Below are 14,091 nucleotides of genomic sequence, written 5' to 3'. Positions count from 1 at the left end.
GCCTTAATTACATTTGCTTTATAAATCTTCATATCAGGGAAGCAGCAACCCCACAATATTTACCACATCTTCATATTCTTCCTCATGAGTATATTAGCTGTTATTATCTATCTGGCTCTAATATAAAGCAGTGTATCCACCTGTTAAGTTTTACACACACACACACATGCCTACTGGGATTGTTTTCCCATGGAAAGGATATTTATTCATGAATTTTGGGATTATATACAGCTGTTCACACCTTCATGCCTGTAACCCATATAACTATGGCATACACATTTGATTTCAGGTGGAATCTTACCCTAATTAACAACAACAACAACAGCAACAACAACAAATCTCAAAAAAATCATATAGCTCCAATCTAGAATTTAAGTAACTTAATCATCAGGCCAAAGTGTCCTTCTTTTAATCTCACAAAGTCCTGCATAGCTATGCATTGTAGGTAATAATCATCTACGAAAACTTTTCTTGATTGACTTTTTAAAAAATTGTTGTAAGAACATTTAACATGAGATCTACTCTCTTAACACATCTTAAGTGGGCAAAACTGTATGTTAACCATAGGCATGGCGCTGTGCAGCAGAGCTCTAGAACCTGCTCATCTTGCATAACTGAGGCTTCATTTCCCACTAACCAGCAACTCCCTGTTTCCCCTGCCCCTACCCCTGGCAACCACTATTCTACTCTCTGCTTCTGAATTTGACTACTTTAGATACTTCACATAAGGGGAATCAAGTAATATTTCTTTTTTCTGTGACTGGCACATTTCACTAAACATACGTCCTCAAGGTTCACTCAGGTCATATATGGCAGGATGTTTTTTTTTAAGGCTGAATAATCTGTCATTGTAGGTATACACCACATTTTCTTTATCCATTCATCCACCAATGGACATTTAGGTTGTTGGAATTTTTACTGGAATTATATTAATTCTAAATATCAGTTTGGGGAAAATGTGTACCTTTAAAGTATTATCTTCTAATCCAGGAATAATATGGAAAATCACACCAATTATTTGTTAATAATTTAATAAAATTACTGTTTCTTTAATAATTATAATAAAGTTTTTTCTATAGCATATTTCTTGCTAGATTTAGTCTAAATATTTATACTTCTTGCTGAGGTAAATGAAAATAATGATTTTTCTATTATTTTTTTAAAGATTTTTTTGATAGGGACCATTTTAAAAGTCTTTATTGAATTTGTTACTATATTGCTTCTGTTTTATGTTTTGGTTTTTTGGCTGTGAGGCATGTGGGATCTTAGCTCCCCAACCAGGGGTCAAAGCTGCACCCCCTGCACTGGAAGGTGAAGTCTTAACCACTGGACCACCAGGGAAGTCCCCCAAAATGCTTTTTCTGACAGTGTTGGTGTGTACACTTGAAATTAGCTTTTGTATTTTGATTTTGTATCTAGCAAACTTGTAAACTCTTATTGATTCTGATATTTTTCTGAACATTCAATATATACAATCATCTGAGAATGACCATTTTTCTCTGTTTGTTGGAAGTTATACAGTTTTTTCTTTCTTTTAGTGGTTAGCCTAGCTATTTTTTTTTCTTGCAGTACGCCGGCCTCTCACCATTGTGGCCTCTCCCACTGTGGATCACAGGCTCTGGATGTGCAGGCCCAGCGGCAATGGCTCACGGGCCCAGCCGCTCTGCGGCATGTGGGATCTTCCTGGACCAGGGCACGAACTCATGTCCCCTGCATAGGCAGGCGGACTCTCAACCACTGTGCCACCAGGGAAGCCCTAGCCTAGATATTTGGACATCTACAAATAAAGCCTAACATTAATCAATATTGTGCTCCTAAATAATATAGGAGACTTAGAATTCTTTAACTTCTAATATACCTTTTCCAATTTATAAGATATTTTTGACCACAATTTTAGTTCTTTCAAATTAAGCATTATTAATATTTTAAAATTTACCTGCTTCTTTGCTACTCTCTTTGTTAACTGTTCTTTCTTCCATCTCAGACTTTCCTCTGGAATCATTTTACTTCTACCTAAAGTACATCCTTTTGTGAGAGTCTGTTGCAGTAAACTCTCTCAGATTTTAGTTGTCTAAAAAAGTCTTTAATACTTGTTTTTAAGAGAGATTTTTGCTGGGTTTAGAATTCCAGGTTCACAGTTATTTTCTCTTATCATATTTAAGATATTACCCTACCATCTTCTGGTTTCCACTTGTTGCATTAAGAAGTCAGCTGTTGGGCTTCCCTGGTGGCGCGGTGATTGGGAGTCCACCTGCCGATGCAGGGGACACGAGTTCGTGCCCCGGTCCGGGGGGATCCCACATGCCACGGGGAGGCTGGGCCTGTGAGCCATGGCCGCTGGACCTACGTGTCCAGAGCCTGTGCTCTGCGGCGGGAGGGGCCGTGGCGGTGAGAGGCCCGCATATCACAAACAAACAAACAAACAAACAAGCAAACAAAAAAGAAGTCAGCTGTTGATCTAAATACCATTTATTTGTACCTTTCTTTGGAACTCCAGTTAGACAAATATTGGGGTCATATCGCTCTCTCCTACATCTTTTTCAAATTTTTCATCTCTGTGTGCCTCTTCTCTTCAGCCTAAGGAACTATACTTTTCATTTCCAGAGGTTATCTTGGGTTATTTTTCAACTCTTTTTGGTCTTTTAAAAAAATAACCTTTTGTTCCTTGCTAATGCCTCCAACTTTCTTTTTTATATATTTAAATATTTAATAATTACATATTTTGTGTCCAATAATTTCTGCATCTTAAGTCTTTGAAGATTTATTCTGCTATCTATGGATTTGCTGGCTGTCATTCATGGTGCCTTGCTTCTCTGTGATTTTTGTGCTTGTTAACTATAAGCTACTCCATTGTCCTGGAAACTTTTTCTTTGAGGATTCTTTGAAGCCTGGGTTGAATTTGTTCCCTCAGGGGAGGATGTGTTTTTGATTCTGCAAATCACCTAGACACTCATCAAGCAAAGCTGATGTAATGGCTTACATTAATTTTGGGGAATTTAAAAAAATATATATCTATGATAGTATAGCTACCGTAAATTCAGGCTTAAGCTAATGAATTCCCAGCAGAGACTTCTTATCTCTTTCAACTGACATCAAGGTCAAGAAAAGCAAGTTTCTGTGCATTCATTTTTAATTTTTGTTTTATTATTATTGACCACTAATTTGAAACATATGTAGCCTTTAAGTTTACAGCTTTATTTTGGTTTTCCTATTGGATCTTTCACCTTTTGTGGGTTCAGGCTTCTTCCCTTATTTTCCACACCCTGTGCAGTGGTCAGAAGTGAATGTCAAGGAAGAGGTTATGTTGAAAACCCTTAGAACAAAAACAAGCTCTTAGTGCTTGCTTGCCTCCCTAAATTACTGTTTTCATTTTTTCCCCCTCTGAGGATTCCTTACTACTGTAGCAACTCAGTAATGCATTTCAACACACACACACACACACTCACAATTTATCAAGCATTTTAGTTGTTTTTATGATGAGGATTATTCCAGTCAGTAGTTTACCATACTTCTTTCAAGAAACATTTCTAAGAATCTTTAATTATGATATTAAATTCATCTTTCATGCCACATAATCATTAAATGTGTGTCTAAAGGCATCTAACACAGGTTTTATCAATGTATATTTTTTAAAACATAAGCCAGTAAAAATAGAAAACTGGTATGTATGGCAAATCAGTAAATTGCTCTCTAATGTTGCAGTCACTTTTCTTCAGGGTAAAATGCGAGGATGTGAGGGCGATCTGGCTGCAACATCTGTCACCCCATTGATCGCCAGTGTTGATTCGGCTGATCTGGCTGGCTAGGCGGGTGTCCCCTTCCTCCCTCACTGCTCCATGTGCATCCCTCCTGAAGCTGCGTGCTTGGTCAAAGAGGATGACCTTCCCCGATAGAGGAGGACCGTTCTTCAGTCAAGGGTATACTAGTAGCTGCGCTCCCCTGCTAGAACCTCCAAACAAGCTCTCAGGGTAAAATGCGAGAAAACCATTTTATTAGTTATTGGTTTAGTAAGTTATGATTAGATGGCTCTCTGATGAGAACTGTGTTTTCTGTCCAGTTGTGCCCGTGTGCCTTGTTCCATAGTCACAAACCACAGGTTTACTTTTGCATCTAAACTTCTTGTCACTGTAATTTAAAAACATCTACTATTCACTGGTTAAACCAGAAGGAATTTTGGAGTTTGACTATTTGACTAACATTGTCTATGTAAATGACAGATGGTGGTTTTCATTCCATTATTTGGTATATTACCATAAAACAAAATGATCAAACTTTCAGTGTTTCAAGGATGTAGCTTTAGAGCAGAGAGCTTAAAAGCTTTTGGATAACATAAATGTTTAGCACATCCTGCTTTGGGTGTATACATATGCATCTGCACAGTTTGTAATTGACTGAAGTAACTCACTTATGCTATCAAACATTGAGTATTTGAAGAATCTAAATCTCATTTTGATGTGTACTTAAAACTTGGACAAAAGCTATACAAGTCCATATATCAGAAGGAAAATATTACTACAGTTTTCTTCTCAAGTTATTATATAACTGGCATGCTAACATATAAGAATGAACAAAAAGTTGGTATTTGTGAGCCTCTTAGTCTAAGGAAAGCATGGACTTCTGCCCATATATTAGACAGAGCCCAGTAGTACTTTCATCTCACTGGTGACAGTAAATCCTTGATGTCTCTGAGAAAAATATACATAGATCGTCCAAGGCGAATTGTGGATCTAGTAGGTGTGCCAGCCTTGAATCATCTCACAGACTGGTTATTGTCTTTTCTATTTGCACAACTTTCACAGCATGTGCCAATTATTATGTCAAAAATAAAAACCAAGCAAGGAAAGCATTAGAACTGCAGATCCATTCCAAGTGCAAAATTCCAATTATCAAAGCCTAAACACAAGACTTTTATTAAAAACTCCACATTGATCTGCACTGTAATTGGCACACTTTCTACTAAGTGACACTGGCAATTTAGTGTGTGTTTCAATTTTATTTTCCTTTACTAATAGTAACAGAACATGGTAGCAAGCTGAAAGCCCTGTTTGGTGGAGACAGAGTTCCAGATGAGAGCTTAGGGTCCACCTAGACTGGGGCTTCTCTGCTCAGCCCTTGTTCCACAGAGACTTCTAAAAATCATCTTCTTTCATTAGCAGCTCATCAACATGCATTTTAATGATTCTTCAGCTGCCAATCCTTAAATCTACTCTAAATTTGCTAAGAGGGGTTTTGGTAACATCAGACCATGGTTTGTAAAAGTAATTTGGTTTTCTGAATTGACAGCTAAATCTGATGACAATAAATGAAAGTGAATTTATGAAGTTTTAAATTTGGCAGTATAGTGAGTTCTTCAATAGTATATAAATATTTATTTTTTCTTAATAACAGAAGCAATAAAATCCCCCCAAAACACTCAATGCCAAAGTTAGACTTATTAGAACAGGATATGATTACTATTAGTATCCAGGTAGGTACATGATAGCCAGAAGTTTCCTTGGCCTATGTTGGTTCTCTAGGGGAACTTGTTCAGATAGAGCAATCAGAACTGTGGTTTCCAGGTCATATTTCCAGAAACTGTACAGGTTCTTTCACCAGAAGAGCAAATTTTAATAGTCCATAGCTATTAAATGCTCTCCTTCTACATTCAGAGCTTATACAGGTATTAAATCTATATCTGCTGATGGAGGGTGTGAGAGACACATGCACTATGTCACTCTCCCAGCAACCCTATGGAGCCATTATTCATATCCCCATTCTACAGAAGATGAGACTCAGCTTGACAGAAGCTGAGTCACTTACTACAGGTCACAAACTTAGTGGTGGGGGAGCCATGTGCTTTACCTAAATGAAGCAGCCAGGGCTAGGGTTTAGGCTTGGTTTCAGGTTTCTCAAACTCCAAATCAGTACGCACTTCAGCAGACTCCATTTGACAGAATTTCTGACAGTGAGAGCTAAGTAAATTGTGACAGTGGAATAATAATAATAATAAATTCAGTAAGAAATTTAATTGTAAAAGGGAAGAAACAAAACAGAATAGAAACTAGAGAAGGGAATTATATCAGGGGAGGAATTTTCTTAGTCTGGGGAAAAACCTGTGTAGGGCATAAACCTCAAGGCTCAGTTTCCCTCACCTGGTTTTACTTGTTACCTGGGGGTGTAATAAATATTATTGGGTGCTTCCATGTGCCAGACCCTGAGGTAGGGATTTGGGAGATGGTGATGTACGAGGTAACCATCCTCACCTTGTGAATCTTCTAAACCAAGAGGAATAACTCGGCAGAAATAGGTGAGCAAAGGCCCTGCAGGCACTTTTGGAGAGTCTGTTGTGGGCAGACGTGGTGATGGTACAGGGCTGGGTGGTCTGGAAAGAACCCTGAGGATACACAGAAGTGGGGACAATTCCAGGTGGATGGAAAAGCCTACAGGACAATTCTGAAATGAACGTTTGAGGAATAGAACATTATGAGTCTTACAGCCAGAGCAGACAGGGCAAAGGGGAGAAAGAGAAGAATGAGATTTCTCAGGTGGGAGAGGTTGGAGCAGGTGGTCCTGGGGAGGCTAAAAATGCTGAACTTCATCATAATTGCTGTGGAAACCAATCAAGGGTTTTATGCAGGACAGTCACAGTGTTGTTTTTTATTATTTAATTCAGAATTGGAACTGGTTGAGTGGGGAGGCCAACTAAGTAGACTAACACAGGGGACAAGGTGGGAAATGCTGGTGGCTTGGAGGAGGACAGCAGCAGGGAGATGGAGAGGGTGGATTCAGGAGATGTTTGAAAGGTGGACTTTGCAGACATGGGCTAAATATGGGGACAGAAAGATGACTTAAGAGAGAGCGCCCAGATTTCAGATATTCATGGCTTCTTTCCCTCTTACATGTTTTATTTTTTTCGGTACGCGGGCCTCTCACTGTTGTGGCCTCTCCTGTTGTGGAGCACAGACTCCGGACGCACAGGCTCAGCGGCCATGGATCACGGGCCCAGCCGCTCCGCAGCATGTGGGATCTTCCTGGACCGGGGCACGAACCCGTGTCCCCTGCATCGGCAGGTGGACTCTCAACCACTGTGCCACCAGGGAAGCCCCCCTCCTACATGTTTGAACCGTGTAAATGTCTGCCTGTTCTCACCTTTTTTCACAATGACCCCGGGCACTAGGAAAGGGGGCCCAGCCAGTGGGAGGAGTTGAGGGACAGGTAAGAGTGTGAGCATTTGGGTCAAAGGTGATTTGAGACTTTTTAAATAAAATAATTGTCCTTTCTTTTTTTTTTTTCTCTCTGGAAATAAAAATAGGAGAACTCACTGTGCAAGAACCCAAGTTTCTGGATTTTGAAGTCAGAAATGAAGTTCAGCTCATCGTTTTAGCTGAAAGTAGGGAGCATAGAGCCTACAGCAAAGTAGCAGTCTTCATCCAAGATGTGAACGATCATCCACCGTGCTTTGGGCAAAGCATTTACCAAGTATCAGTGTCTGAGGGCCAGTTCTACAATGATCACATCATACAGGTAACAGAAATGTGTTGTGCGTGGGGGAGTGTGAATTAAATTTTAAATCTTTCCTTGGCATATACAATATTCGATGCACTGGATGGAACTTTAGGTTGAAGGAAGCCTGGAGTTTCTGAGCTCACTCACATTCCCCCATCCATTTCGTGCTCAGGTAGACCCACCTGCTTTCTCTAGGGCCCCCATAGAACACTAGCAGGGAATCTAGAAGGCCACAAAAAGCAGCTCACCTTACACATGTGTACAATTCAGTGGGGAAGTCAGAAGACTAAGTATACAATTAAATGCAAATCACTAATGTTATATTAGAAGTGTATGTTGAATGTCATGAGAGAAAAGAGGAGGCACAGACTGTTCCTGGAGGAGAGTGTCAGTCTTCATGAAGAACGGGGTTTACACTCGGTCTTAAAGGGCGAGCAGGCATTTGCCAGGTGGAGCCACAGCAAGATGAGCATGGCGGCAGCAGAGACACATGGAAGGGCACCCTGGTTTGGGTTTGCAGGAGTCTCATGTGAAAGTAATAGATCTGCTGTTTCAAGACCAGCCCTATCTCGGGAGAAAGCCCCATGCTCTGAAAAAAGAGGGTCTGTTCACATGGCAGTCTTCTTGTTCAGGCTCCAAACCAATCCATCCTTGATAGACTCTACCTGCTTCGGGGACTGGTGCCCATTTTCACCTTTCCCTTCAAGGTTGAACCGATGTTTTGAATTCAAGAAACTGGACATTACAACACCTACAGGCTCTTGGGAATCTGCACAGGAAATGGGTATAAACCCCCATCCTGACAGTCAGCAGCCTAGTAGGACATTCCCTTTGGCCTCTGTAACCCCGCTGCCATGACCCAGCACTGCATGACTTCCTCTCTGGGGTAGATGGGGGCAGGGATCCAGGTGATCCCCTAGGTTATTGTGCAGCTACCTTCACCTGAACATATAGAGACACTTTCCTTTGATTCCTGCCCAGTTCAGATGCACATGTTCACCTCTGATGGTGCAAGCAAGACCAGTAGAGGCTCAGTTGTCTTGGAGTTTTAGCTCTGTGCTCCCCACATGATCCAGGATCCCCGGGATTTCCTACATTATTTCTACCCATTTATTTTGTATGATTGGAGCCTAATTGCTCCAGGTTCCAGCCTGTGCCAGAAGTGCTGCACCTTTACTCTAGCCATGACAGAGATGCTTAAGAGGAAGGTGAGGAGGTGAAGGTGTCCTCTTGTTCAGCCCCCGCACCCCCAGTGATGCCTGTTCAATGGGGATCATGGATACCTCCAGCGCCACTGTGGGGCCTTCTTGGTCACAGAGGACTCCTCCCTGGGGCGCTGGTGCATCACGCTTTGTCACACATGCTAACCTGGACAGAGCTAGACCACTCATGTGGAATATGTGAAGGTGAGGGTCCCATTAAAGCCCATGTACACTCAACAGGGAGACAGCCTGACCTGCCATTGGTTCTGGTGATAAAACCTTTGAGAAGGCCCAGTCAGAGACGGATACAAGGAAATTTGTTCTTTGTATTTTTAGATCACTTAGTTTCCAGGAAACTAAAACTGACATTTGCCTGTATCCTGTTCAGATAGACAGGAATGTAGAAGGCTCTGGAGTTCTTGCTTTTTGCTACCACACTGCCTATGCACCCTCCTTTTGGTTGCAGCCCCACAAACTCCCTTTAGGAACTGACCCTCCTCTGCCAGATGCAGTCTTGGTGGGATTGTTGGTCAAAGTGGTGACCTCCCCCCAACTCCACCCTGCCACAAGGTGCTGTCAATTGCCTCGGTCCCATAAAGACTTTCTCTCCCTGGAATTTGAATCTTGGATGGTAGGACACCAGACAGAGACATATTAGAGCTGATTCCTCTTGATGGCAACAGCTCAAAGAAGCTGTGCCTTAGAGCTGTTCAGGTTCTTGTGCTTCACCTGGACACTGTCTTTCTGCTATGTTTCTTTCCTGATGAAGTTGGCCATAGTAGATTTGTGTTGCTGGCATCCAAAGACCCTAACTGATACACCTCCTGGGAGGCCTACTCTCTGTAACTCTTTTAAGTGTATGACCTAGGGGACATGATGGACTTTATTCTGCTGGTATGCAGATAAGTTTCTCTTCCTTGTGATCTCGAAGGGAACTGTCTGTTGCTGGCTTTCTGTACCAAATAGCTGGTGTGTGACCTCCTGATGAGGTCCTGATGAGGTTCTGGATCCCCTGAGAACTCTGGCAGTAGTGTGAAGGATAGATTGAAAAGGAAGGGAGTTACAAGCAAAAACCCACCAGGACATCAGTACAGTCACCCAAGAGAGAGATGACAGGGGATGGGAACTCAGGCCAAGGCTGAGGGGCCTAGAAGATAAAAATAAATAGAAAGAGGGACTTCCCTGGTAGTCCAGTGGCTAAGACTTCGTGCTCTCAATTCAGGGGGCCTAGATTCGACCCCTGGTCAGGGAATTAGATCCCGCATGCCACAATTAAAGATTCCACATGCCACAACTAAAAGATCCCACATGCCACAACTAAGACCTGGCACAGGCAAATAAATAAATAAATAAATAAATAAATAAATAAATAAATATTTTTAAAAATAAATAGAAAGAAATTAATCTGTCAGCTTGTTCTTAAACAAGATCTTGAATCCACTAATAGAATTAGTTTGTGATTAAAATGTAAAGCAGACTAAATAATATATCTCCATGGAGAGTGATGCCGAACTTTTGTTTTATCTTCAACACTAGTACTTGGACAACTCATCAAATAAATCACCAGGACCTAACTTTGTTAGCACTAAATCTAGGTTTTGTTTCATTTAGCGCAAAACACGCAGTACTCCCTTCAATGAATCTGCAGAATAATCTTCTCACCCATTATCCACTTTAATGTACATGTAAGCTTCAGCCATGGTTAATATTCCTTTGGTCATTGTCTTTAAAGTGTGTGACAATGTGATTCTTTCATAATGCATTTCTCTGAAAAACAGGCTTAACCCATTCTGCAGATTCAATCCTTACCTAACGGAGGAGTTGCTTCCTCACAGGTTTTTGCCACAGACCAGGACAGTGGGACAAACGGCCTCATCGAGTATTCTATTCTCTCCAGCAACCAAGGACAAGTGTTCCAGATGGACATGCTGAGCGGTGTGCTAACAGCAAGTGCAGTTCTGGATTATGAGTACACCAGAGCCTACAGGTTTGTCCAAGACTCAGATCCGTTTGACTGGCTATTCTGTTTTGTTGCCCCACAGTGCTTACCCTGCAGGCCTCTTTGAGTAAAAGCACACCCATAAAGTTGGACGACTTTGGGAAGAAAACCTAAGAAACTGTGAACCTTGTTTGTCTCTGGGGAAGTGGTCACTTGGGAAGCCTGGGGCCAAAGAGAGGCTTGACTTTCTTATCATGCATTTCAGTCTGCCTTGTACTTGTATGTTCTTCTGAAAGGCCATGCACAGACAGTGTTTCCTTTCATCCTCACGGTCACCGCCAGAGAAGTTCAGTTAGGCCTTTTCTCACTCACTAATGAGACAAGGGACATGCAGTGTCTCACTCAGGGCTACAGAACCATTTAACCATTAATCATGGTCTCACTGCCAGGTGTTCTAATGCCAAATCACGCTTTCCACCCTACAAGCTAAGAGCAGACCTTCTACTGAGGGAAAAAATCATAGATACCCAAGTGTCAATATTCTCCTAGGCCAGACTACTTACATGTTATATGATGTAATTGTTCTGTTTATATTTTCTATTTCTTCCTGGTTCAGTCTCAGAAGGTTGTGTTTTTCTAAGAATTTGTCCATTTCTTCCAGGTTGTCCATTTTATTGGCATAGAGTTGCTTGTAGTAATCTCTCATGATCCTTTGTATTTCTGCAGGGTCAGTAGTTACTTCTCCTTTTTCATTTCTAATTCTATTGATTTGACTCATGTCCCTTTTTTTCTTGTTGAGTCTAGCTAATGGTTTATAATTTTGTTTATCTTCTCAAAGAATCAGCTTTTAGTTTTATTGATCTTTGCTATTTTTTTCTTCATTTATTTTTCATTTATTTCTGTCTGATATTTCTGATTTCTTTCCTTCTGCTAACTTTGTTTTTCTTTCTTCTTTCTCTAATTGCATTAGGTGTAAGTGTATGTTGCTTATTTGAGATTTTTCTTGTTTCTTGAGGTAGGATTACATTGCTATAAACTTCCCTCTTAGATTGCTTTTGCTGGATCTCATAGGTTTTGAGTCATCGTGTTTTCATTGTTATTTGCTTCTAGGTGTTTCTTGATTCCCTCTTTGATTTCTTCAGTGATCTCTTGGTTATTTAGTAGTGTATCATTTAGCCTACATACATTTGTATTTTCTACAGTTTTTTTCCTGTAATTGATATCTGATCTCATAGTGTTGTGGTCAGAAAAGATACTTGATACAATTTCAATTTTCTTAACTTTATCCAGGCTTGATTTGTGACCCAAGATATGTGCTATCCTGGAGTATGTTCCATGAGCACTTGAGAAGAAAGTGTATTCTGTTGTTGTTGGATGGAATGCCCTATAAATATCAATTAAGTCCATCTTGTTGAATGTGTCATTTGAAGCTTGTGTTTCCTTATTTATTTTCATTTTGAATGATCTGTCCATTGGTGAAAGTGGGGTACTAAAGTCCCATACTATTATTGTGGGATTTCCCCTTTCATGGCTGTTAGCATTTGCCTTATGTATTGAGGTGCTCCTATGTTGGGTGCATATATATTTACAATTGTTTTGTCTTATTCTAGGATTGATCCCTTGATCATTATGTAGTGCCTTTCTTTGCCTCCTGTAATAGGTTTATTTTAACATCTATTTTGCCTGATATGAGAGTTGCTACTCCAGCTTTCTTTCGGTTTCCATTCACATGGAATATCTTTTTCCATCCCCTCATTTTCAGTCTGTATGTGTCCCTAGGTTAGAAGTGGGTCTCTTTTAGACAACATATATATGGGTCTTGTTTTTGTATCCATTCTGCTAGTCTATGTCTTCTTGTTGGAGCATTTAATCCATTTACATTTAACATAATTATCAATATGTATGTTCCTATTACCATTTTCTTAATTGTTTTGGGTTTGTTATTGTAGGTCTTTTCCTTCTGTTATGTTTCCTGCCTGGAGAAGTTCCTTTAGCATTTGTTTTAAAATGGTTTTGTGGTGCTGATTTCTCTTAGCTTTTGCTTGTCTGTAAAGGTTTTAATTTCTCTATCAAATCTGAATGAAGTCCTTTTTGGGTAGAGTAATCTTGGTGGTAGATTTTTCCTGTTCATCACTTTAAATATGTCCTCCCACTCCCTTCTGGCTCTCGGAGTTTCTGTTGAAAGATCAGCTGTTAACCTTATGGAGATTCCCTTGTATGTTATTTGTTGCTTTTCCGTTGCTGCTTTTAATATTTTTTCTTTGTGTTTAATTTTTGATAGTTTGATTAATATGTGTCTTGGCATATTTCTCCTTGGATTTATCCTGTATGGGACTCCCTGTGCTTCCTGGACTTGACTGACTATTTCCTTTCTCATATTAGGAAAGTTTTCAACTATAATCTCTTCAAATATTTTCCCTTTCTTTTTCTCTTCTTCTTCTGGCTCCCCTATAATTCAAATGGTGGTGCGTTTAATGTTGTCCCAGAGGTCTCTGAGAGTGTCCTCTATTCTTTTTTCTCTATTCTGCTCTGTGGTAGTTATTTCCACTATTTTATCTTCCAGGTCACTTATCCGTTCTTCTGCCTCAGTTATTCTGCTATTGATTCCTTCTAGAGAATTTTTAAGTTCATTCATTGTGTTATTCATCGTTTGCTCTTTAGTTCTACATCCGTGTTAAACATTTCTTGTATTTTCTCCTTCTATTTGCAAGATTTTGGATCATCTTTTCTTTCATTTCTTTGAATTCTTTTTCAGTTAAACTGCCTATTTCCTCTTCATTTCTTTGGTCTGGTGGGTTTTTACTTTGCTCCTACATCTGCTGTGTATTTCTCTGTCTTCTCATTTTGCTTAACTTACTGTGTTTGGGGTCTCCTTTTCACAGGCTGTAGGTTCATAGTTCCCTTTGTTTTTGGTGTCTGCCCCCAATGGGTAAGGTTGGTTCAGTGGGTTGTATAGGCTTCCTGGTGGAGGCGACTGATGCCCATATTCTGGTGGATGAGTCTGGATCTTGTCTTTCTGGTGGGCCGGACCATGGCCGGTGGTGTGTTTTGGGGTATCTGTGACCTTATTATGATTTTAGGCAGCCTCTCTGCTAATGGGTATTGTTGTGTTTCTGTCTTACTAGTTGTTTGGCATGGTATGTCCAGCACCAGAGCTTGCTGATCCTTGAGTGAAGCTGGGTCTTCGTGTTGAGACAGAGGTCTCTAAGAGACCTCTCACCAATTGATATTACGTGGGGCTGGGAGGTCTTTGGTGGCCCAATGTCTTGAACTCGGCTCTCCCAACTCCAAGGCTCAGGTCTGACTCCCAGCCAGAGCATGAAGACCCTGTCGATCACACAGATTGAAGAAAAGGGAGGAAAAAAAGTAATAAAATAAAATGAAGTTATTAAAACAAAAAATAAAAAAGTTATTAAAATAAAAAAATAATAAAAAAAGAAGAGAGCATCCAAACCAATAAACAAA

General features: G+C 40.4%; 1 protein-coding gene across 1 annotated transcript in view; it reads left to right on the top strand.

The window, feature by feature from the left end:
- DCHS2 (dachsous cadherin-related 2) overlaps window positions 1-14,091 on the top strand; it is a 288,245-nt gene that overhangs the window by 258,996 nt on the left and 15,158 nt on the right. The window contains exons 16-17 of the mRNA XM_060095313.1: window positions 7,292-7,503; window positions 10,523-10,674. Of these exons, the coding sequence (XP_059951296.1) occupies window positions 7,292-7,503; window positions 10,523-10,674 (364 nt within the window). The remainder of the gene's footprint in view (window positions 1-7,291; window positions 7,504-10,522; window positions 10,675-14,091) is intronic.

The sequence above is a fragment of the Mesoplodon densirostris genome, chromosome 1 (assembly GCF_025265405.1).
Source record: "Mesoplodon densirostris isolate mMesDen1 chromosome 1, mMesDen1 primary haplotype, whole genome shotgun sequence".
Classification (NCBI taxonomy): domain Eukaryota; kingdom Metazoa; phylum Chordata; class Mammalia; order Artiodactyla; family Ziphiidae; genus Mesoplodon; species Mesoplodon densirostris.
The sequence above is the reverse complement of the archived record's forward strand: the minus strand, read 5'-3'. Positions and strand labels throughout refer to the sequence as shown.